Raw genomic sequence first — 24,364 nt, forward strand, 5'->3', positions numbered from 1 at the left:
TCGGTAACTTAAGCTGTAATTAACTCGATTACACTAGCACTGTTTGTCTTCAACTCACAAAAGCAAAGAAATTATTGACTATCTAAATTCCCTACGCAGCTTTTGTGCTACAAGACCATAGAAAAGTAGTTAGTTCTGCAGGTATTATAAAAAACCCAACAAATTCGTTGAGCTTGATTTTTATTTTTTTTCTCTTCTGTAGACTCACATTCTGTCTACAAATGATGGACTGTGAAGTTGCAGTGACTATAAAGTTATACAAACATACTCAAGCAGAACTTTGCGAAGCTCACTTGAATAATGTTGAACAGTAAAGCTGTGGGATGTCAGTGGTCCCCGTGAAGTGGGCAGTGACTCGAGTGGGACACAGTGCCCTGTCCCCTCCCGGCTTCGCTGGCCTGTTCTCCTGCTAGAGCCAGCTGCTTTAGATTTTTCTGCTATGTCTGTCTTCTGTGAGCATTGTGTAGGTATCCAGAAAACAGCTATTAGTTTTAAGAACATGTACGGACTAAGTCTTTTGGGAATAGCTTTCAGAAGTTTGGTCTGTTGTGTAAAGATGTCCTGAGCATAGAAAAATGTTGAAGTTCACTGTATTTACGTTCTAGGAATTTGTATTTTCAGTCCTAAAGCCAGGTCAGATTCATGCACAAAGAAATTTAATAGGCTTTGTTTATGTTAACCGTACTAATTGCTGATGGATTTGTTAAACGTGTCACTGAGTGGTGGGGCTTTTTTTCTTTTTTTTTTTTTTTTTTTTTTTACATTTGTTGTTTGGATTCCCCCCCCCCGCCTTGTTTGGACAACAAGTTGGCTTGAGTTTTCAAACACTTAGTTTGGTAAATATCAGTCTGTATGATGGAAAAAATACTAGATATTAAAACATACTCTTTTAATTATTTGTCTTATGCTCCATAAAGCTTCCATTTAAGTTGATACTTTCCCAATTATTCCAAAATGATTTGACTGTGTTGGTTGTATTTTTGTCTCCTGATATTGATATGTCTTCATGTATTGAAGACTTAAGCTTAAGACTTCAAAATGTGCTATGTTGATCCTTAGTCGACATAACCCTAAATTAAAATTTTTAAAGGTCTGATTCTGTAGTGAGAAAACTAATTTTTGGATCTCTGAGGTAGCAGAGGGTAGGAAATGAAAATCGCTTGTTCCTGTGTTGAACAGCACCTTTTTTTTTCTAATTCTTCAGTGTTATTTGACAACAGTAGGCGTTAGGACTAAAGAATTGATCTAAAATTACAGAGATGTTATTTTGAATTTGTCTTTCTGGTGTTACCTGTGGACAAACATTGTAGGTTACACCTTGTAACCCTGCCTGCCTTTATTGTTGATTCTCAAGCAGGCTCCCTAGTTGAAATTCATGGGCAGCTTTCCTTCAGAGCCACAATCTGTCCTTGAGTCATTTTGCAGATAGCATCAATCTATTTCTCCCAGCTTTAAAATACTATCATGACAGAAGGTCTTCAGCTTTCTGCTGTTTTGTGGTACGTTAGTAATGCTGTAATGTTTGTGAGTAGTAAGTTCAAATGTGTTCATGTAAGGACTTCAAGGTATTAAAGGCAAAGCTTATAAAAATTAAAAAAAAAAAAACCAAACAAACCAGCCCCCCCCCCCAAAAAAAAAAAAAAACCCAACAAAAAACCAAACAAAAACCACAAGAAATGGAGGTGGCTAGTTTCTGGTTCGTGGGTTCTAATTTAGGCAGCCAAGTAGGTTGCCCAGACTTTCAAAAGCATTGACCATCCTGTTGTTACAGCTGTGGACACTTGATGGCTTTAAATGACTTGGTCAACACTTGCAGAAACATCTTCCCATTATGACAGTTTGTGGCATCAGTACCTATGGCTGAGGAGGGGAGTGGTGTTTTGGCAGGGATGTAAAAGAATGAGATTGTCACATGTTGGAGTTAATTTGCCTTGTTGGGTTTCCCCATTTTCAAATGTGTGGTGCTTTACAGCCAAGATTTAAAGAGTAAGGTAGCCTCTCTTCTTGATGCAGTACTAAATTTTGCTATTAAAAAATCAAGCATCTGGAAAGCTTTCTTGATTTGTAATCAGTTGCAGCTGAAGTTACTTCTTGCAGCCTGTTTTGATCTTGAGGTGAGTTGGTGGACTTAGAGCTGGTTCTGTATCTGTCTGTGAGTTCTGTTGGCATGTTAAGCGGTGCTTTTATTGGCAGATGGCTGGACAGTGAAAGACCGAATGTAGATAAGAGACTCTGCTGATAACTGTTTGCAAAAGATCTAGAGGTACTGCTGGTCCAGTGTAACAAGTTTATATTGTTTGAAAACAGGAGCACAACGATGAGATGTGTGTAAGACTAACACAAACTGTTACCCAGCTAGCAATTACCTTCTGTTTATGAACACATTAAAATGCCAGTCCTGCAGCTTCGTACGGGCTCGCGCTTTGGCTCTGTGTGCGAGCAGCTTTGTCCAGACAGCAAAGCTGCTCTTTTGGCTCTGTTGCTAAATTCATTCAAAAGAGCTGACATAAGACCATGTTTGGATAATGCCTGTATGATACCTGGGCCGTGAATTTGGGCACAATGATTATTGGTAACAATTTAATGTTGAACTTGTTTATGCCAACAAAGCATACTTTAATTACCTTTGTGAATAACTGTAGGAGCAAAGAGAGGAAAGTGAGCTTTTAATGAAATAAGTGAATTACGTATTTTGGTAAGAATTACATTTTTTTTCTTGGATAATAACTTCTATCCAGATATGGATAGCGCTATGTCAGTGTTAGTGTTTGATCATGCAAGATGCCTCTGCGTGTTCTGTAGTGTACCTTAGCTGTGACGGGCTCTGGGCATCAGAGAGGATCTATCAGAGGGTTGAGGTTTTCTTCCTGATTTCTTCCTCCTTTAAAAAGGTGTTTAAAAGATTGATCGATTTCAGAACCTGTCCACCTTGCTTATATCTTGTACACAGGTTTATTAGGAGAAAGGTAGTGAAAAGAATGGATAAAACAGCTCAAAATTACTTCACAGCCCAAGAAGCATTCTCAAGTAACAGAAAGATGCTGAGTGTATTCCAGTCCGCAGGAAATACTGAGTGTATTAACTGTGACTCAGAATTGTCTGCTGAGCAGATGAATTACATGACAGTTAGGAAGCACACGCAGCAGGGACGTGCACTGTCTCTGCAGAATGTACTTGAATGCAAATCCTGTGGTGTTGCGTGTTACGGAGCCTGTTTGCTCAGTGATACATGCACCTATTTCATTTAACTAGACTGAAGCTGAGCTCCCTGCTGTGGCAGTGGGGGACCATAGGTGTCTTACTGGAAGCAGGGTTTTCCTGTGGTTTTGACAGCCCATCTAGGAAAAGTTGTGTTCCTCTGGCTGGGATTGTCTTGAAATCTTCCAGTTTTTCTTTTTAGTTTGTTTTTAATAGGAATTTTTTACTTTGTATTGGAAAGATATTTCCCACAGATATATTCTCAATTGGTGTGAAAGGAAAATATGCTAGACTTGCTATTACCACAGCAACAACAAAACCCTATGTATTTTTAGATTAGAAATCAGCTTTTTTAATTGTCTCCTTTTCTCCAGGAGTTCCACAGACAACCAAAGGTCTTGCAAGCTTGCTCATACTAGGTAGACCAAATGATTTCCTTGAAAGACTAGCAGCCTCTGTAACTTACCAGCCTGGGCATCTCCCTTTCTGATTTGGTAGCATCTGATCAGCTAGCAGGAGAAATGGTAGTTTTTATTTACTGTTCTCAGAAGTGTTTTGGGGTTTTTTGCCTACTCTGGTCAATGTGTGCAAGATGATATGTGGCTTAGGACACTTCCAAATGATCCCGCAAGAAAGCCAAAATTTGAAGCTTTCTCTGTTTTCAGTTTTCGTGTGGCTTGTTGGCTTTTTTAATTAACCAAACAGCACATGTTCCTCCTTTAAGACCTTCCATTCCTTATTTAGACGAACAGCTTTATGTAGTACATCTCCTTTATGGTGTATAAACTTATTTTCTTTTTTCTTTCTCATCTAGGTTGTTAAATTCTCTTATGTATTCACTTTACGTAAGATTGTGGACCTATTCGATAAATGGTAGACCAAAATGGGATATTTTTTTTAAATTTGTGTACTAGGAACAATACAAAAAATGGAATGTTTTACTGAGCAATGACAGTCATAGTAGCTAGTCTTCAGACAGCATTGTTCATGTGCCTACAGTCCAAACTTCAAAATGTACCGTTCTTAAAACCTAGCACTTAGGTGAAAGAGATAGTAAAGCTTTACTGAACTATAGATCTAGCTTACCCTTTTAAAGCATTTGTAGATTTGTTCTGTGAATGATAACAAAAAATATATCCTGGGAAGAGAGGCAGTAGTCTAAAATCCATTTGTATGTCTAATATATTTCAGTTTAATGCTCAGTGATTATTTTCTTTTTTTTCTTCTCATTGCAGGAGTCTCCAAGATGAATACTACAGTAATGAGCCCACTCACTGTTACTCCACTAGATTTTATTCCAGACTTAAAAAATGCAACTCTTGTGCCTTTCAATGAGACTGCATGTGAAAACTGGAAGGAGATTCATCATCTTGTTTTCCACGTGGCAAATATTTGTTTTGCAGTTGGACTGGTTATTCCAACTACTCTGAATCTTCATATGATCCTTCTGCGAGGTCTGCTTACCATAGGTAGGAGAATTGTAGGAGAGATTTGCAGCCTTCCTTTGACAGAAAAAGCAGTTCATGGCCATTACGGAGCTGGTCTCTTCAGCTTGTGGTGAAATTAGAGCCCATATTCATGATTGTTGTACTCTGCTCAAGGTGTTCTTGGTATAGATGGGGGTCTGTTCTGACCCTGACATATTTTTTCTTTTTTTTTTTTTTTGAAAAGGTTATATGTGCCTAGGCTCTTAATTTCCCAGAAACGTAACTTATGATTTCAGCTCTGTGAACATGCCAGCTTGAATACAAGTGGACCCCACTTACTTTAGATACTTTAGATGTGACTGGCTGCTTAAAATTAATTAAATTGCAAATCACAGTTAAGTCTATGGATCCTTAAGACCTTAATTTTAGGTTTCAAGTAAGTACTGGGACTATGTATTGGCTGGTGCACTGGCTTAGTGTGTCTGCAGTAGGTGAGGGTTTTCCCTGAGATTAATGTCGGCCCACCTGTTCTTTAAATGTGGCTTCAAACACATGGCACTAGAGGGTCACCAGCATTATTTTCATTGCCTATTTAGAAGCACAGGCTTTCGGTATGGAGGGCATTCAGTGTTCTGAAGACAGTTATGTTTCTTCCACCACTGTAGGCATCTTGCAACACCAAAATTTGACTTCAGAGGAAAAACTAAATTTGGCATGCTTGAGACTGTGCAAGTGTGGTTTGATTTGTAATGCTTTTGCAGTCCCACAGCTGTTTTAAAGCCGCTGTACTTGTGTGGGACAAGGTCTTTGTGATCAAAAGAGGAGGAGTAGCAGCTCATTGCAGTGTAAGGAAGATAAACTCTACTGTATCACAACACAGAGCATGTTTAAGTATTTTAAAGTGAGAATGCTTATTTTATGATAGGACTTCTATGGTTGAGCTTACAATGATCTTCCCTCTTTTTTTTTATAGCTATTATAGGATAACTTATTAAAACAAACTGCACTGACCAAGGGTCTGAGCAATGCAAGATTTTTTTTTTTTTCAGTCTTGTGTATCTCTCCTTTTAAAAGCAAAAGGAACTCTGCACTTGCTGAGCCTGCCCCTTTGATCTGTAGGTCTTGTATTTTGATCAGATATGGAATCAGAGTTTTGCAAGCTTGAGGTGGCAGCTGGAAGCAGACTTAATCTGTGGGCAGCATAAGTAATAAAGCCTAGTTTCTAGGGATCTGTCCCCTTTGCTTTGATGGCCTTGCCCCACCTCTGTGCTGCTCCACGATATTGCTGCTTTTTAATATTTCCAGACCTCATACCCTCCTTTCCCTTATAATCTAATTAACCAGCTGATCAAGAGTCACCTTATTTTGATCTTTCTGATCTGTGTGTAAATGGTGCCTGGCCAATTAACAACCCAGACAGAATAGGTAATACTAATTTCATGAATCATCATCTTCAAGGAGAAAGGGGAAGGGACGCTAATTTGGTACCTTGTCCCTTATTGTCTTTGCACAAAACTTAAGGGAAAACAGATCTGTGACCTCTACAGCTCACAGTTACCTGGGAGAGGCTCACAGTTGCATAATCATTTGATAAGTATTGTCTTTGTAAGCTAGAATAGAATCCTTAAAGAGAAGGTGTGCTGTATGATCTAAAGCAAATGTCACTACTCAAAGTAAAGCAGCTAAAAAAAAAAAAAGAATAAGCATTTGAAATTTCCTCTTTGTCATACAAGAGAATTCAGGTTCCTGCTGTGACCTTGTCAAAATGCAGCAATGATAATTAGTTTAAATACTCAGAAATACCTACATATGACTTTAGGAGGTTTTTGTGCAAGTACTGCCCATTAGGTAGGTATGAATGCTACTGATACGAACAACAAGCATTCATTTCTAAGCTCTTACTTGTCTAATTAATGCAATACTAGCAACAAAGCTTTGTGAGCTGCTTATTTTTTTCTTTTTTCTTTTTTTTTTACTTAAGATACTGTTTTCCCCCATCCCATTTCTACTTCATTTTAGTAACAGACCATCGTGGGCTGCACCTTTCTGCTCTCTCCAGTCCTGATCTGAATTATTGTTGCTCCAGTATTGCAGTCGCGTGCACTAGGACTGCAGTCTGCTGCCAGCCTGCCCTCAGTGCCTGTTGGTAGCATTGTAGTGATTAGCTCCGCTATAACTGCATGCGTTGATCCACAGAGCCTAACTGTAGTAAAGCTTGTAGAATATGTTGCTTTTCAGTGTAATTGCACCCAGTGGACACAATCTTGATGGCTTTTTACAAATGTGTTTATTGTTCAGTGAAATTTAACTTCCTTTTTCTCGTTTTACAGGATGTGCATTGTTCATCATCTGGGCTACACTCTATCGTTGTGCCTTGGACATAATGATCTGGAATTCTGTATTTTTGGTTGTCAACCTCTTACATTTCATATACCTAGTGTATAAAAGAAGACCGGTATGTATAATGGCTAAATTGCACGTGCAGTCTAGTAAGATGAAAGAAAAGAAGTTTTGCCCATATTTGCTGGGCAAACCAATGAATTGCACAGTAGTTCTTGAATTAAGACAGGAGTTCTTTGGACAAAGTCAGTTAGCTGCTTCAGGAAAGATCCAGACTATAAGTATGGTCTGATGCAGTACATGATTATTTCCCTGAAATCCATATTCTTGAAAAATGATTTGACTTCAGAAGTTACTATTGGCTGCTTTTGGCTATTGGGTTTAGTTTTGGTGGTAAGGAAGGGGTTACACTGTTTCTTTGCAGAGAGAGCAGAAATGGTAGTTTGGGGTTGGTGTGGCGGGGTTTTTGTCATATTCTCTACCCTCCTACCCACGAGAGTACATGCATACAGATCTCCTGAAATAAAATCCTATTATGGTACTTAAAACTGAGCATTCCAGGACAGTAATCTTTGGGAGTTTGGGGAGTATCAAACTTTCCTAGCTCACTTAAGTCGAATATCCTCTGTGGTGGGAAAGGAGGCAGATGAGTGACAAGTACCCTTATAGCCTGTTATTTCAACCTTAGAACAAATGTTGATGTCTGTTTATAAATGACCTTCACACTCCTTGCTGGCAAGTGCTTTAGCCCACATGTTTTGTACTGCCACATTCCTCTTAAATGCAAATGAAAGGTGAGATACTACTACCCTTTTTTAACATCTGAGATAAGCAGCACAATTGGGTAAGGTGTGGGAAAGTATTAAGTGAGATGATGCTTCCTTCTATCCCATTTAGTGCATTCATTGAGTTTTGAGGGTCATGTCTGGGAATTTTGCAACTCCAGCAGCCTTCAGAAGGATGCATTGGGATTACTTTTGTCAAATGTACTCGAAGAATATATTTGAAATGTATACCAAAAATAGAGGATTCTTTGCCCTGCCTTCAGCTAACTGTATATCCACTAGAAAATCCACTTATTTTGTTAGAACTCATCCAGAAGTGTATTCTGTTTCTACAAAATGATTAGCAGCCCAACCTTCTGTTGGTATATGCACATGAAAACCAGATACTCTTTAATGTAACAGTTGCTCTTATGTGCCAATCAAATATTAATGAAGTGCTAAGTGTTCAAAATGTTAATATTCTGTAGTCTCTGAAATCTAAGGCAGATTTGTAATGTGAAGGCTAAAGGAATATATATGGGGTTACATTATCAGCAGAATAACTTTGCCTTTGCTCAAAATCAGACACATTCTGGAAGTGTATAATAGCTGGAAATAAGTTCTTCACCAAATCAATGCAGCCTGTGCAAGAAGGCAGCTAGGAAATTGGCAACCTTCTCCTTTCCTGGCAAGGCAGCATAAAGCTTGACTTCTGTCTTGCCTAGGTGATAGCTTAAAACTAGCTAGACTGATCTACTAGTAGACACTTATAGATGTGTAGTAAGTATTTCTAGTCATTTAAATTAATCTTGGAGATTAATCTTCCTGGTGAAAGGATACGTTCCTCTTTGGTTTGTGTTGCTAATGCTGTTATTCTAGCCTATTCGGTCCATTTAGTCATCATCAAGACCTAGCAGTGTGGTGAGACTGCACCATGTTTCTGCTAGTCAGCCATAGCTGTGATGACCAGTGCACCACATAGAGTAGTAACAGCTGTGATAATGATAATGTAGAGCCAGTGAAGCCAGACTCTACATGTTTGTGTCTGCAGTTTAGATATCCTGCACAGGTGCTCTGGTTTTTAGTATGGAATGAGCTCATGTTGCGTTCTTTTCCCGCAGTGAAGCCAGAGTTAGCATGTTCTGCTTCCCCTCAACCAACCCACCAACTGAGCCTTTTAATATCATCTTGAGGCCTCTAGTCCTTTATCAGGTGGGGCAGGAACTGGCTAACAAAGTCAGAAGTTATTGCTAAAGGCAGGAGTGCACAGCTGATACAAACTTTCTTCCCTAGAAAACCAAGCCTTAAAATTTACCTGTATTTTTAAAAGTGAGTTGTGGCATGTGTCCTTACAATTGGGTTTGTACTCCTATCAAAAATCTGAATAAAAGGTTATCGGACAGTAAAGGAGCATCTTGGGGAGGAGAACACACTGTGTTGTGCTTGAGTAAAAGAAAAAAAACACCTTACAATGTGTAAATCAATCCTAAATGAAGAAAAACATTTTATTCTATGATCACAGTTGCGTACTAAAAGCTATGTTAGCACGGGCTGGGGTTTTTTTATGCATCACGGTATAGACTTCATCCTGTGATGAAAATAAGTGCCGCTTATTTTCACTAAATTCTCTAGTAAATTTGTTAGCAGGTTTATAGGGGTTAGGGTAAGTGGTAGAAGTAGATTAAGTACTCTATAGGTGGGTTTAAAAAGAAGGAATTGTGTAAGGACATGAAACTTGACTCAGACTGTCAGTTGCCAAAGTTGGTGGAAAATTACCTGTATTGGAGAGCAAAGTTAAAGGCAGGTCCTCCACTCCTTCCTCTATTTCTGTAGCCCTTCCATGCTGGCTATGTAAGCACAGCAGAACTGAGGCACTTGGCACTGCCATAGACTGCACTATACACATGCGGTGCAAAACCACAGCTGTTTTTATATAGAGTAAACTAGAATTCTAGGCAGAGAATGTTAGAGGAAATAATAGGGAAAACAGACTTCGGGTGTCTTCTAAAATGCTGTGCAAGGTAAGGCTTTCAACTTAAGTAGAGCTAGAGCAAGCTATCAAAGGAAGAATAATTTAATGAAAAAGAGGTGGTAGAAAGGCTGAAATCTACAGTATGGCTAAAAACAACGGCAGAGCAAACTCTGGTAGGCAACCACAGTATATAAAAAGAGGCTAAAGGTTAAATTGTATCTGTCTACAACAAGTTGATAGATTGAGTACATCTACTTGAGTACATGTGTTAAAGGAAGAGTTCTACCTACAGCGATGTTCTTCCAGTATGGAGCACAGATTCACCGAAAAGTTACCATCTGCAGAGCTACATGACCTTTACGACTTACAGCTTAGCCAAGAGTTACTTCTGATAGACTAGCCACGTAGTGGTGTTTCTTTGTATATTGAGACTTAAAATAATTTCAGTAATTTCCTTTCCATTAAGTTTAAGAAATTACAGTATTTTTGAACGTTACATGGTAAAATACACTATTTTAACTGGTGTAATACATAATACTTCCAGTAATTATCTTTAAATCAGGTTGTTTTTAAAACACATTGAGATGATATGGAAAGGTCTTTTTTTTTAAACTTTTTTTTCCCAGAAAGACCTGGAAGGAAACTTAGTGTAAGATAAGTTCTAGGGTTTTTTCCTTTAGAGTTTTGATTCAAGGAACATAAATTGGGCAGAACTTCTAAGAGTGAATAATAGTTGAATTGTTCAACAGCTTTGGGTGGGAACGGATGAGAAACCTAAGCCTGGATGGTTTTTCCATTCCACAGTGTAAGTTGTGAATAAAGAAGTGTAGCATCTGGCTCTTGTTAGAGCATACCTAAATACTTCCCATGTCCTGGCAAGAACACCAAGCAGTTGTTTGGACCCAACTTGATCTATGGTGTGGAAGCTGTCCAGACAGCCACACTCCTGCTGCTCTGGCTCCTGAACAAAACCAGAGGAGAGCAGGGCTGCTGAGGGGGCAGAGTTCCCCCCGCACCTGTAGGCACAACCTTGTGCTCTGGCTGCTGGTGCTTGAAGTGTGGTTTAGCCACAGACTGTGCTGTTAAACTTCATGTTAGAACATCGAAGGAGCACTTGTACAGCTAGATACCTACTCGGAGGCAAGCTAACAGGCCTGGCATTCACCTGAGTGCAGTGCCTGCCACGTGGAGTGTTATTGCTTGACTTTGTCCTAAATTGGATACATCATTTGGGGACTCTCCCAGCCAAGGTCCTGGGCTTGTGCTTGAGTCCAGCAATGCTTAAATAGTCTTCATGATGGTGAGTTTCGAGTATTTTTTATTTTATATTCTAATCTGTCTAGGTCTCTGCATGACTCCTATCACTGTATCTGACTGTGGCCTAGGATTTGTGCTTTAAGCTAATGTGGACCATGTTACAGTAAATGTAAAACTACTTATTTCACTCTTGTCCCTATATGGATGTCTGCACTGAGCTTTTTCTTTCTGTCCATGGCAAAACACAGTATTGATCCACAGGAAAGGACAAGAAAAAATTCTCAAATTAAAAATAAAGCATTGGAAAGATCTAATGAAAAATCAGTCCTGGACGGTGATAGTACTTAATGACAGATAATAAATAGTTGAAATCAACTGCATTTAGAAGTTTTCTGCATGTATATGTTAACTCTGTGCTTCCCACCATGATCAAAATATGATTTTCCACCAATGCCATGAACAACAAAAGTGGCATGTTTGAATTTTTAGTTTCCTCTTCCTTGTTTGGTCAGATAAAATTTCTCTGGCACATAGGTTGTGGATAGTCATTTAACCCTGACCTTTGTAGATGTGCACACTCCTCTTCCAAAATACCTTTTTGTGGTGGTAAAGCTTGCAGCATTTAGTTCAGATCAGTGCCCCCAGGGCCATACTCCAGATCTTGAACAGAATGAAGAAGCTTGCAGGAACGGCCTTCATGTGAAAACTGTCAAGGTGCTCCTTCTGGTGAGACTGGAGTTACTACCAGAAGAACTGCCTGAAACCAAATGTTCATTTTTAGAGTCAACAAAACCGATGACTGCGTCTTGACAATCTCTATAATTTTAGGTAGAGAACAAAGTAAAATTATGAAAACACCACCACACATGCCTTTACTGAATCTCTCTCTTTTGCCTTCCATCATCTGCAATATTTAATTACTTGCTAGAGACAGAAGTGTGCAGGGAATAGAAACAGTAAAATGGATGAGGAGTATCAAATACTTTTAACTGGAAAGTGCTCTACATGGGCATTAACTGTTGTCTTAGGTGGTCTCAATCACATTCTGGTACTTGCCTTGAAAATGACATCGTTCAGGACATGGACACTCCTAGAAATGAATGACCTCTGAGAGGAAGCATGTAATACATGTAATGTCTAACAATTAAGAGCACTTTCAGAGGTTACAAATAATTATTTGTGGTCTCTGCTTCTGTGACAGTTTTACCTTACAAAATAGTAATTAGAATAATTTTGTCTTGCTTCATCCATCTCCAAATTAAGCTTATAGTTTAAGCTTGTTGCCTGCCCGCCCATCCAAAGAGGCGATGGTGCCATCCCTCTCCAGTGCCTGGAGAGAGAGCAAGCCTACGCAACCCTTATAAAGCTAGGTTAGTAGTTTGTATAGTCATAGGTGAGATGCACTTTGTTGCTGCTCTCTAGCAGTATGAGGGGGAAGAAAGCATCAAATTTGTTCATACTAATCTTAGCTGTTAATGCAATGGAGAGCTGGAGTCTGGCTTTCAAAAGACTTGTATTCCTACCACTGCAGGTGTGGTCTGAGCACTGTGGGGACTTGGCTTCTTTGAAAACTGGGCTCTGTACACCTGGTAAATTATGTAGGTTTAAACACTAGCTGAAGTTATATGGAAACAGGATAATACCCAAAACAATGTATGAGTCTCTCTGTCGCAGACTATGCTCAGCAAGGTTACTTGAAGTGATGCCTGGTAGTCACACATGTCTCTCTAGCGGTCTTACATATTTGGTTTATTATGAACTTGGCAGCTGTTTTTAAGTGCTTTTTCTGTAGAAAGCTAGAGAATGGGGAGGGGGGTGGAAATTCTTAGGAACTGATTTTGAATGAGATTTTCTGTCTGTAACTGTTGTATTGCCCATCTCAAAATCAATTTTATTTAGTCATCCTCACAAATGACCTTTTTAAGGAAAGAAAGGAATGGAAGAATAATTACAAGTTAGTTGTATTACAGAATGAATAATAAATATTTAACAACTGAACATATCAATTTTCTTAAACGGAGCATGCAAAATAGCAGCAAGTTTCTTTTCTGACCAGAATATTATTTCTGTGGTTTTGACTCCTTGGAGCTTTACAGGTTTGGCTTTTTTAGCCTGAGTGGAAGCTGAAAGAGGTAATCGGTGTCTCTGTAGAGCTCTGACTCGAAGCTCTGGCAACATCCCAGAATTATTTCAACCACTGCTGAACAAAACATTACACCTACCCGTATGGCTCATTTGGAATATGACTGCAAGCATGACTGGAGGAGCAGTCAGCTCTGCCTGCAAAGGGTGAATAGGCTGTTACGAGGGAGACCATCTAAAGTGTATCTACAGTGTCCAGTTAAGAAAGTGGTTATGCCTGCTTTCTCTTATTATACATTAGAGGAAGACCATGAAACCTGAATTATGTACTAGTTAAGGGATTGCATTAACACTCCAGGGCCAAGTTCTGTCCTCATGTCTGTATGCATTGTTTTGAAATCGGGAGTCTAGTCTTGGGAGCTACATACATGTTCACCTGAGAAAGAAATTTATCTTTCTTTGAGTTGCAGTGGTCATGTAGAGAAAGAGGTGCAAATTAAATTTGTATGGCTGTTAAAAATGAGAGAGTTCCTTGAAAACCCACTGGCAAAACAGTCACCTAACTTCCCAGGTATATGGAATGTATTTTGAAATCAAACGGTTCAGGGCAATCCCCAACTCAATACAATTTCTCTTGACAGTTTAAATTTAATCTTGGGTTTGTCCATGTAGATGTCTTCTGAGGTATTAAAGACTGTGGCATAAGGAACATACAGGAAACTAAAAATCTGTTTTTCCTATTAATATAGTCACTGGTGGAAGATGTAATTAGCAATTGATTCAGTGTGAAACTAGTGTAACTTCAGGCCAGGTGACATGCTGGACGTATGTAAGTCCTTGACCCTGATGGCATGTGCCCATGAGTGCTGCTGTTGCTGTAAGGCCACTCTCGATAATCTTTTAACAACCGTGGTGACTGGGAGAAGTGCCTGTGGTGTGGGGGAAAGCAAATGCTGCTCCTTTCTTCAAAAAAGAGCAAGGAGAAGGACCCAGGGACCTGCAGGCTGGTCAGCCTCACCTTGATCCCTGAGGTGGTGGTAGAATTGCTAATCCTGGAAACCATTTCTGTGTACTTGACGGACAAGAAGGTGGTCAGGAGCAGACAGCATGGATTCATCAAGGGGAAGTCATGCTTAACCAACCTGATACTGTTCTAAATGAAACAACTGGCCGGATAGTTGAGAGTGGTGAATATTGTCTACCTTAGCTTTTGTAAGGCTCTCAAGACTCTCCTGGGGAAGGAATAGTGGGTACCTGACAGTTTCAAGCCCTCATGGGCCTCAGATAGCCTAGGGCCTCCCATGGTCATTCTGGATTGCCCACCTCCTCCAGCCACTCTTGGCTGCCATCAGTAGAAAAGTGATTCCTGGACTCCTGTGTTGCGGTCTTCTCTCCTCCCCTGTTTTGAATATTTCAATATTTAAAAAAATTTAGAAAAACGTGTAAACTTGGAATATTCTCCTTTGAAGTGTTGACTTTTTCCTGCTTTTTTTTTTTCTTGGTTGCTTTTCCTTATTCTCTGTCTGTGTACGTTTTATCTTTTCATTATCTGATGCTTATTGTTCTCATTTGTTTTCCTCCCGGAAAATATGCAGGCTTTGTTCAGGCTGCCTCTGCTTTCAGAGAGGCTGGGACACTGTCTCGTTCCTTGCGGCTGTCATTCAGGAAAGGCTTCCAGGCTTGGGATTTCAGCCAGCATCCTTTCCCTCATTGCCACTGCCTAAGTTTGGGTGGGCTCCTAGATGTGGGATGTTCAGCTGGCAATGTTTTTATTTTTTCCCTCCCTCATCACACGTGGTTTCAATACGATGGGTTTGTTTTTCAGGACTTGCTTTTCTACTGCAAGTAAGCCAAGACGGTCAGGGATGAAAGGGGCTGCTGTGAGAGCCTGAGAGATGGCCAGAATGAGGTGTGCAAGTGGTGTGAAAAATGCAGGCAACCTCCTTTTTCCCCCCCGTATAATTTTGGCCCAAGTCCTATTCTCTGTTACATCAACAGAAGTCTCAGAAGACTCCTTGTGTCTGATTTAATCTGCCATTTGGATGCAACAGCATTCTAAAGCACCAGTGTGCCAGCCTGGCTAATTTTAGATAAGGTTTTGGTCACCCTGTCATAGGCAGTGTTTGTGGACAGTTGTCACATGTTTACCATTTTTTTCCTTGCCTAAGCATAACAAAAAAAGATGTTTCTCAAATGTAGCAAGTAAAGCATGCATGCAGTCTTACACTTCTTTTAACTAACCTGTCTGTGTTTATTGATGTGTTTTGTTTTTGCAATCTAGATCAAGATAGAGAAGGAGCTTAGCAGCCTCTACAAGAGAATGTTTGAACCTCTCCATGTGCCTCCAGAGCTCTTCCAAAGACTGACTGGACAATTCTGCAACATTCAGACTTTAAAGACAGGTCAAGCCTATGCTGCCGAAGATAAAACATCAGTTGATGATAGGCTAAGCGTCCTGCTGAAGGGGAAGTAGGTTCTATAAAGCTTGGGGAGTCTTATGCTTTGTGTGGTGGTTGAATAGATTAGAAAGTTGTTGGATTTTTTTTAGGTTTTTAATGTTATTGTTTGTAGCATGTTACGGTCTGTAGTCAGATAATCTATAGGTATAGACTGTTTTGTGACAGGGTTTTCAGATGACAGTGATGTCTCTTACTGGGGGTGTATTACGTCTCCACTTGTGTGTGCAGCTGCATGGGTTTTAGTGGGAATTATATTTGTATAGTACCAAAGGCAGTGTCTTCCAGAACAAGCAAGAGATTTGTTTGAGTCTTAAATATCTAAGTAATCTTCTCAGTGCATTCTCGGGTTTTAAGGTTAAAAAATACTGCACATGAGGGAAGGAAAAAATACTCCTCCAGTAGACTTTAAAACAACAGGCCTATTGGAATTGATTTATTGCACCTGTACATGTAAGCAGAGAGGGGCAGGTGCACTGCCTAGAGGCTGAAGGACCCAGGTGAGAAAGGGTAGAATAAAGCCCATGGCCAGGCTGTAATTTTGAAGCTCTTATGGCCAATATTTTAACCAGTTTCTGTTGATAGAAACCGTGATTTCAGGCTTCATTGTTTTCCTTTTAAGTCATTAACTGCTCATTACTGCAAAACTAGTTGTGGAAAGGCAGCCTGATTCTGGTCTGGCTGTACAGCATAACCCTGCAGACCTTTTTCATTTTGAATAGCGATGTTTTGAGGATAAACACCACATTCAGCAGCTCAAATGGGCTGGCAGCCTGTGCTGCTTGGAATTGGTGGAGTTTAGGCAGAAAACCTCTGGGGTTTCTCCCTAAGCTTACCTTAGGGTAGCTCTGGGGCTGAAATTCCAGAAGATGAACAACATATTTTTGCCTGTTACCTACTGTTTTACTGTTGCCAATAATCATATCCAACTTTAGATTAAATTAATCAACCTCCCTAACTTTAAAATTTGTTTCGTACATTTTTATTTCCAGAATGAAGGTGTCTTATCGAGGGCATTTTCTGCATAATATTTACCCCTGTGCCTTTATAGATTCTCCTGAATTTCGATCAACACAGATGAACCGGGGTGAGAAATTCCAGGTACACTTTGGTGTAAATGTTACCGGATACGGGCTGATGAGATCATCAAAAAACAGCCTATAAATCTGATCAGCAGTGAGCTATCTGACGTACATAATTTTGCTAGCTTTCTGTAACTGGTGTTTCATGATGGACCGTATCAAGAATAACTTTTGAAATGAAATGCTGCAAAACAGTATTGTGATGGTGTTTGCCGAGTAGTCTGGCTTTTGCTTTTCTGTTCTCTTTTACTGTTTCCAGTTTATTTTGTGTTAAGAGATTATTCAGGACAAATAATTGAAGAGATAGCTTTACTGAAAAAAAGATACGAGCAGTCTCATCACCGGTTCAAAAACAGAAAAGGAAAAATAATTATTGTAATATTTGGTGTTACTAAAATGAAAGACTAAAAATTCAGACACTAGGAGTTTGAAATTAGTATTTAAACATATTAATGCTTCTGACATTTTGAAAGTTATTAAAGCAACATGAGCTGAAAGTTAGCGCAGTATTTTGAATAAAAATATTCATACAGGGAACAATAAGGCTATATATCTCTAGCAGTGTAATTATGCTAGTACATTAAAGGATATATTATACTGTAGCTTGTGGGAAAAAATACTGTTGGAGAAGTTTTTTTCAAATAGTACTGAAGTGGCTATTTTGCTACCTTTGAATTGGCGTTCTTCAATTGAGTATGTGTAATGATGACTGGACTGTGGCTGATTGGGTAATTCTGAACTGATACCCTGGCAGAAGGGCAGGGAGGGAGAGCAGTGATGTCATTCTAAAATGTGATTCTAAAATCAGTGATTGATGTCATACGTTCCGGTCAAATACTAGGCTTAACGCCAAGGAGAGAGAGTTGTCCAGATGTATTCATTTCACAGCAGTGAGGTGTCCTGCGGCACGGCCGCCCTCTTGGCACACCCTGTTTCTCTTGTAAGCCACTGGATACGGATCAGTCCCTCTGAAGGGAAAAGGCTCATGCCCCAACTTCTGCCTGCCTTCAAAATTATTGTAACCTGGGGTGGTGTACATCCTTCACCTGTGAGTTCTCCTTACTGCCGTATAAACAAACCCGCTCAGAATTGCCATTGCAGGACACGGATTCAGCCTTAAGGACCCCATCTGCTGGCAGCGCTGGCGAATTCTTCCTCAGCCGGGGTGCTTACGTTACGGACCGTGAGGTTAAAATCCGTGGATATGTGACAGGTTCCCATTATGTCTTAGGCTTTATGTATTTTTAATTTTTCAGGAGGTAACGTTACCTTGAAATGGCAGAGAGCACCTGATTTCTTCGTAGATGACTGTGTGTCCCTTGCAGAGCACGCCGCTGGGTACCCTGCGGTGCAGGTTTTGGTGTGCCCTTGCCCTCTGCCGGCACAGGGGCACGAACCTGGCAGGTCCAGCCTCCCTGGACGGGCTGCAAGCTCTTCTGTAGCTGTCCGTAGCCCAATTACCGGTAACTAAGCAAACAGAGCCTCAGCTCAGCTGTGGGAAGGTGGTACCAGTGGAATCAGCAGGGCTGACAGTGAAGAGAGGAAGACAAAAATATGTTTTTTAAATCACTGAAAACTCTTTGATGGAGACCTTTGGATTATGCCAGTTGCTCCTGTTTGGTGACAGCAACATAAAATAAAACCAAGCAATGTGTAGGCCTGCTGGGATGCAAGTAGTGTCATCGCTGTAGGACTGACTTTATATGTCAGTCTCTTCTAACCTAAATGCTTTTATAGTCTGGGAACTTACTAGATATTTATTATCTCCCCCCAGGCTTTCTAAGAAACAAACTGGTCGTGCTTATCTGTTAAAAATATGATGATAATAAATATCTGAGATGTTTCTACATTTGTAAACACCAAGTTCTAAGGGACACCAAAAAGTTTTATGGCTTAGTTATTTTAACTGGAGGCACGAATGAAATAGTATCACTTATTTTAAAGCATGTTTAAATTTGCTGATTTTAAAACTTCTTAAAATGTGCTAATTCTGAGCGTGTATTTTCTCAGGTCACCATTATCGCAGATGATAACTGCAAGTTCCTGTGCTGGTCCAGGGAAAGGCTGACTTATTTTCTGGAATCTGAGCCATTTCTTTATGAGATCTTTAAGTACCTTATTGGCAAAGATATTACAAATAAACTCTATTCATTGAATGATCCAACCTTAAATGACAAGGTAAGCAGCTGAAGTTCCATTTGGGAATTTTCCTTCCACACACAAATGTATTTTTACTTCAATTTTAAACCCTGTCAAAGCACCTTTTTTAAATCTGCTGCTATCAGCTGCTGAATTCAGTCTCATTGCCTTTTAGTGCCAAAGTATGAGTCAATGCAACGTTTTATCAGAAGCAATATTGGTTGAAGTTAGCACAGTAATGTGCAAGAAAGGTGAATAACTGAGATTCAGAACTGATCAGCAAGCGGAAATACTTCTAGCCAACTAGTAGACATGATGACTGGTGCTTCTCCCTGGATATCCTTTCCCATTAACAAATGCATGCCTTTGTACAAAAAAGCTTCAGGGTTTTTTGTTAAAGAATTTGCTTGCTGGGGTCGAACAACCAGTAATACTGATTACCAGATGGAATGATTTCATCATGCGTTTGAGGGTTGCAGAAGCAAAAAAAAGAGTAAGGGAACATTGTATTGATATGATGTAGTTAGTGGAAGGAGGCATGAAATACATATAAATAAATGTAAATATATACAAGATATTAAGTGGTCTGAATATAACTTATTCTTCTTTACATGTAGAGGGAGTGTGGTTTAGGTGTCACAGTAAGTGGCCTGGGTATAGTCATGGATATATTGATTATCTTCTTTTGCTTCCATTTCACCTCCTTAGTTGCATGTCTTTTCAAGATTTGGACGGTAACTCAGCTGCTGGTGGTTTTTTTTATTATTATTTATGTAGTGGCTGTAGGGTTCTCATATATAATTTATGTAAAGAACTTTCACCATCATTTATTAAAAGCTTTATAATTTTATAATACAGCATTTTCATATTCTGTCTGTATTGATTTAACTCACACTAACTCGGAGCAAAAATCCTTCTCATCAGATTGTCCATAAATATCTCATGTATAGGTTAAATAGTTACTTCAGCAAAGTTGTGAATTTAATAGGAAATGATCCAAAAGGAATGACTGCCACTGCTGCTGTACCACGGACTTCAACATGCTTAACTTGTCATGCCTTTTATGGCTAATTAGACATTGTAAGTTTTCTCAATTTTGCACTAGCTATAGAACGAGGAAAAAAAGAATTGCTGGAGAAACAATTCAATACCATAAACCAGTGCTTATTCTGCCTTCTGGTCAATCAAATATAGGATTACAGTGTCTTGCAAGCAGATCCTCAAAACAATATTGGATTGCTGTTTTAACCTTATTAGTGCAGTAAGATAAAAGTGATCTAGCAGGAATGTACTGTCTATAAAATACATAGACAGTAATTACTTTCTGGAGTACGTCATCTGAAAGGAGTAGTAGCAATGTGTGCCTCCTGTGTGTGTGAAGGATTGCATTCAGACCTCTTCTCCTGGCAGACTGGTGTTTTCCCCACTCCTCACTTTGCCTTTTTTCTTTTTTTCATTTCTTTTTTTTTTTCCTCTGTCATCTTTTCTCTTCCTCCTGCCCCATTTTCCTTTTTCCCTCTTTTCCCCTCTCTTTTTCCCTTTTCTATTCTACATTTTATTTTCCTCTTCCCTCATTTTCTGTTTTTTACATGTGGATGACAGCATTGGAATGTCATGCCTGGTATACAAAGTCATCTGCAACACACTTGTGCTGCTGACTTCTGGCACTATAGAGCTCTAGCACTAGTATAAATGTTTCTTGAAATGGACGTCTAATGAAGTACTCATTGTAATGTTTTAATTGGTTGTTTTTTCTGAAAGGTCCTTATCATATCTTCTAAGTATCAAAAAAAGAAACCACACCAAACTTCATCCCTCCTTTGACTTGACATCTGCGCTCTTTAACTTCAGTTTGTACTAAGTCTTTGTTTTTAGTGACAACAGTCACATGAATTTTAGATTATTGTAACTTTTATCACAGTAAGTTTTGAAAATGTATGTTATAAAAATGAAGAATGAGCATTTGGGAAATTTGTAGTACCTTTCTATTCTTCTTCAAATGGAAATCCTGTTGCACAAGCCCTTCCTACAGAACATAGAACAAGAACTTGCCAAGTAAATTCTCCTCATCTCCCCATTGCAAGCATTCTATGCACATGTCGCTTCTCAGTCGTCAAATATACATATTACTGGTGTCTGTAATGCTTTTTAACTGGTGGCAATCTCAACAGAAAAATTTGTGGTTGACTTTTGTATACAGAGATCACAGAAGAGAACAACTAAAATTCAGTATAGATTATTCATAATCAAGATGGCAGTACGAAGGCAAGGATATCAATTCATTGTATGCTGGAAGACAGAAAAGTATCCATTTATTCACAAGGAACCTTGTGATTTTCTCCTACCTAAGGAGATTTTAACTATTGAAAACAGTCATTCCTCTGCGCATGAAATAAGATGCTAATTCCTGACATTTAAAATTCATTAAAGTGAAGTTATCCATTGTGCTTTTGTCAACGATTACTACCTTTCACATACACCTAAAATAGCATTCTCACATGCAGTAATACTTAACAAGGTACAATGTATGGTTTCATATAAATATTATAGTACAAAGACTTCTCAGGAGGACTACACAAAGCAAATGGAAGCTTCTCAGACCGTTTGACAGGCAGAGGATAATGTTCATGTGATGCAATTAATCTGTCTTCAGTAAAATCAAGCCCCAAATGATAATCTACTAGGAAGGAGTGACATTCAGAGTTTTCTAACATGATGAAATGAAAAGCCAGAAAAGTGAACACATTTCTGTTAAGATACAAATTTCTAAACTACATAGTGTGCTGTTATGATAAGCCTAGTCCTCCTTGCTAAACATAAAGGTTGTATTTAATTGCAAAGCATCATAGCTAAATGAATTACCAAATAAGAAGAGTCAGACTTTCTGAAGGAAAACATATGAAAAGTCCAGTGCAAAACAGAATTAAAATTGAATAACTAATTGGAGGTTTCATGCTTATTAATGTTTTAATTTCAATATATTACTGGCATCTTCTGTTTTCATTTAAACCAATCTACACTGCATAGAATCTTCTGCTCTAACTGGTTTCTTGATTCATGAATCGTCATAGCTGAGACCAGAGCATCTACTACAGAGAAAGTAGTTATTTTCCGTTTTAATTTACTTGGTACCTTTTTAAAAATAATAATTACTTTTCTTTTTTTTTTAGACTTCAAAAAAGATTGATCGACAGCCCAGTCTTTGCTCACAGCTCTCTGTGATGCAGATGAGAAACAGCATAGCCAGTACCAGTGACAGTGAGGATGGCTTGCAGATGTTTCTTCGTGGGACTTCCTCTGCATCCTCTCTTCGTGAGTGCTCAGAATAGTTCATGCCAGTTTTGAACACAGCTTGGTTGATCTTCAGAGATGATTGCAGAACACTTGCTGCCTTCAGTGGGAGCAGTCTGTAGCTTTTTGGATGCTGCTGTACGTCACCTAGGTGGAGGGACCTAAGTAGAGATTTCATAAAGTGCGTCAGGCTTTGTAAGCTAACTGAAGCTACCTCATGTAGATACTGGCAAAACCCCAGCATGTATTATGCTGATTTTTGGCATAATTCCAATGTGTAGACATAATATGGAATGTTTATAGCAGTGGGACAAAACTGTGAATGTACAATGCGTGTCACAGTAGTATCTCCTTTGGTCTGTGACTGATGCTTGTAGAAATTAAAAACCAAACAAAACATTTCCCTTCAGTAACTTGGTGCTCTGCGTTTCCTCTTGAGATAGTTTTTATTGGCAAGGTCTGGAGAACTGTGGTGTGCAATCAATATATTGATGCCATCTGGAAAATCTCCAACTATTCTGTTAGGCTTTCCTCTCCTGTGCTTTGTATGACAGGAGTAGTAGAGAACAGATGAAGTGAGGGAAGGAACTATGTCTGACCTTTTTGCTTCCACTCTTGGAATTTATTCCTTTATAGAAACCTTCTAAACAGTTCTTTCTAGGCTTTTGCTGTTGTTTATTTTTAATTCCCCTGAACCTAAACTTCAACAGCCTGAACTCTGAAAGCAGCTTCTGAACAAAAAGACCCCAAAAGATGCTCAATTTTCTCATTTGGTATAAGCTGTTAGTTTAATGGAATATAAAAGGATCATATAGGATTGTTTATTTTGATTTGGGAATTATTATTCTTTAGTAATTAGAATTCAAATATATGAAGGGAAAGAATCACTGCCAGTTATTTATTATGGTTAAACTCTCTGCGAAGAAGAGAAAGTGTTTTAAAGCGTTTGCTCTTTCCCATTTAATTACCCGTTTTCCATTGTGTTCCTCACAGTTCTCATCCAGGAATTCCTTCAGACTTGGAGGGCCTGTCTGTTTTTACTTTTTAACATTGGTATAGTCTGCATGCCCAGACTGATGGAAGCAAAAGCCCTGCCAGTGTTTCCCCCTACTAGAGCACTGAGGGTGACACCTGTGATGCAGTTTGAAAATTCTGATATTTTCTTTATCTATCCTGTGTTCCCTGAAAGGACATTTAGAACCACAGAAGAGTTGAGGTTGGAAAGAAACTCTGGAGATCATCTAGTCCAACTCCATGCTCAAAGTAGGGTCAGCTAGAGCAGGTTGTTCAGGGTCCTGTCCAGTCAAACTTTGATTTCACAGCCTCTCTGGGCAACCTGTTCCAGGACCTTACCACCCTCACGGTGAAAAAGATTTCTCTTATTGCAACTCATGATTGTTGTCCTTTGTTCTTTAGTGCATGCCTCCAAGAAGTCTTTATACCCTTCCATTAGGTAGCTAGAGACAACAGTAGGATTCCCTGCGAGCCTTCTGTTCAAAAGGCTGAACACACGCGGTTCGTGCAGCCTCTTTGTCACGTCCCCCTGCCGCTGACCATCTTGGTTGCTCTCCACTGCACTCGCTCCAGCATGTCCATGTCTGTCTTGTATGGGGAAGCCCAAAATTGGACTCAGAACTCAAGATCCTGTCTCACAAGTGCCAAATAGAGGAGATTAATCTCTTTCATTGACCTGCTGGCTAGGCTGTTGCTAATATGGCCCAGTAATAGCTGCTAATATGGCCCAATAGATGGATGGCCTTCTTCACTGCAGGGGCACTCTGCTGACTCGTATTCTATTTTGTGTCCACCAGGACCCCCAGGTCTGTTTCTGCAAAGCTGCTTTCCAACCAGCTGATGCCCAGGCTGTACTGCTGTGTAGGTTTGTTGTGTCCCAGGTGCGGGAATTTGCCTTTGTTGAACATCATGTGGTTTCTGTCGGTTCTTTTCTCCAGCCTCAGAAGGCCCGTTCTGACTATAGCCCCTCTACCCTCTGGACTGTCAACAGTTTCACTCATGATTTGGCTGTTGTCTATGAACTTGGTGGGAGTGCACTCCATCCCGTTATCCAGGTCATTAACTGAACATTACTGGTATTGGCTCTTGAGGGATGCTGCTGGTAACCAGCTGCCAGTTGGGTTTTGTGCTGCTGTTCACTATCCTGTGAACGTAGCAGCCCAGTGGATTTTTCATGCAAGCTGCAGTCCATGCATCCAGTCCATTTCTCACCCATTTGGCTAGAAGGATTCTATGGCAGGTGTGGAGGGCCATGCTACAGTCCAGCTAAACAACATTCATGGTACTCCATTCATTCACAGAGCCCATCGTCTCACCACAGAAGGCAGTCAGTGTGGTCAGG

At 39.6% G+C, this 24,364-nt stretch overlaps 1 protein-coding gene across 3 annotated transcripts in view; it reads left to right on the forward strand.

The window, feature by feature from the left end:
- Positions 1–24,364, forward strand: part of BVES (blood vessel epicardial substance) — a 57,282-nt gene that overhangs the window by 27,406 nt on the left and 5,512 nt on the right. For all 3 annotated transcript variants that reach the window (XM_055714702.1, XM_055714704.1, XM_055714703.1), the window contains exons 3-8: positions 4,434–4,667; positions 6,956–7,080; positions 15,322–15,509; positions 16,489–16,597; positions 18,589–18,756; positions 21,888–22,029. In XM_055714702.1, the coding sequence (XP_055570677.1) occupies positions 4,445–4,667; positions 6,956–7,080; positions 15,322–15,509; positions 16,489–16,597; positions 18,589–18,756; positions 21,888–22,029 (955 nt within the window). In that variant the 5' untranslated portion in view covers positions 4,434–4,444. The remainder of the gene's footprint in view (positions 1–4,433; positions 4,668–6,955; positions 7,081–15,321; positions 15,510–16,488; positions 16,598–18,588; positions 18,757–21,887; positions 22,030–24,364) is intronic.

The sequence above is a fragment of the Falco cherrug genome, chromosome 6, assembly GCF_023634085.1.
Source record: "Falco cherrug isolate bFalChe1 chromosome 6, bFalChe1.pri, whole genome shotgun sequence".
Taxonomy (NCBI): Eukaryota; Metazoa; Chordata; class Aves; order Falconiformes; family Falconidae; genus Falco; species Falco cherrug.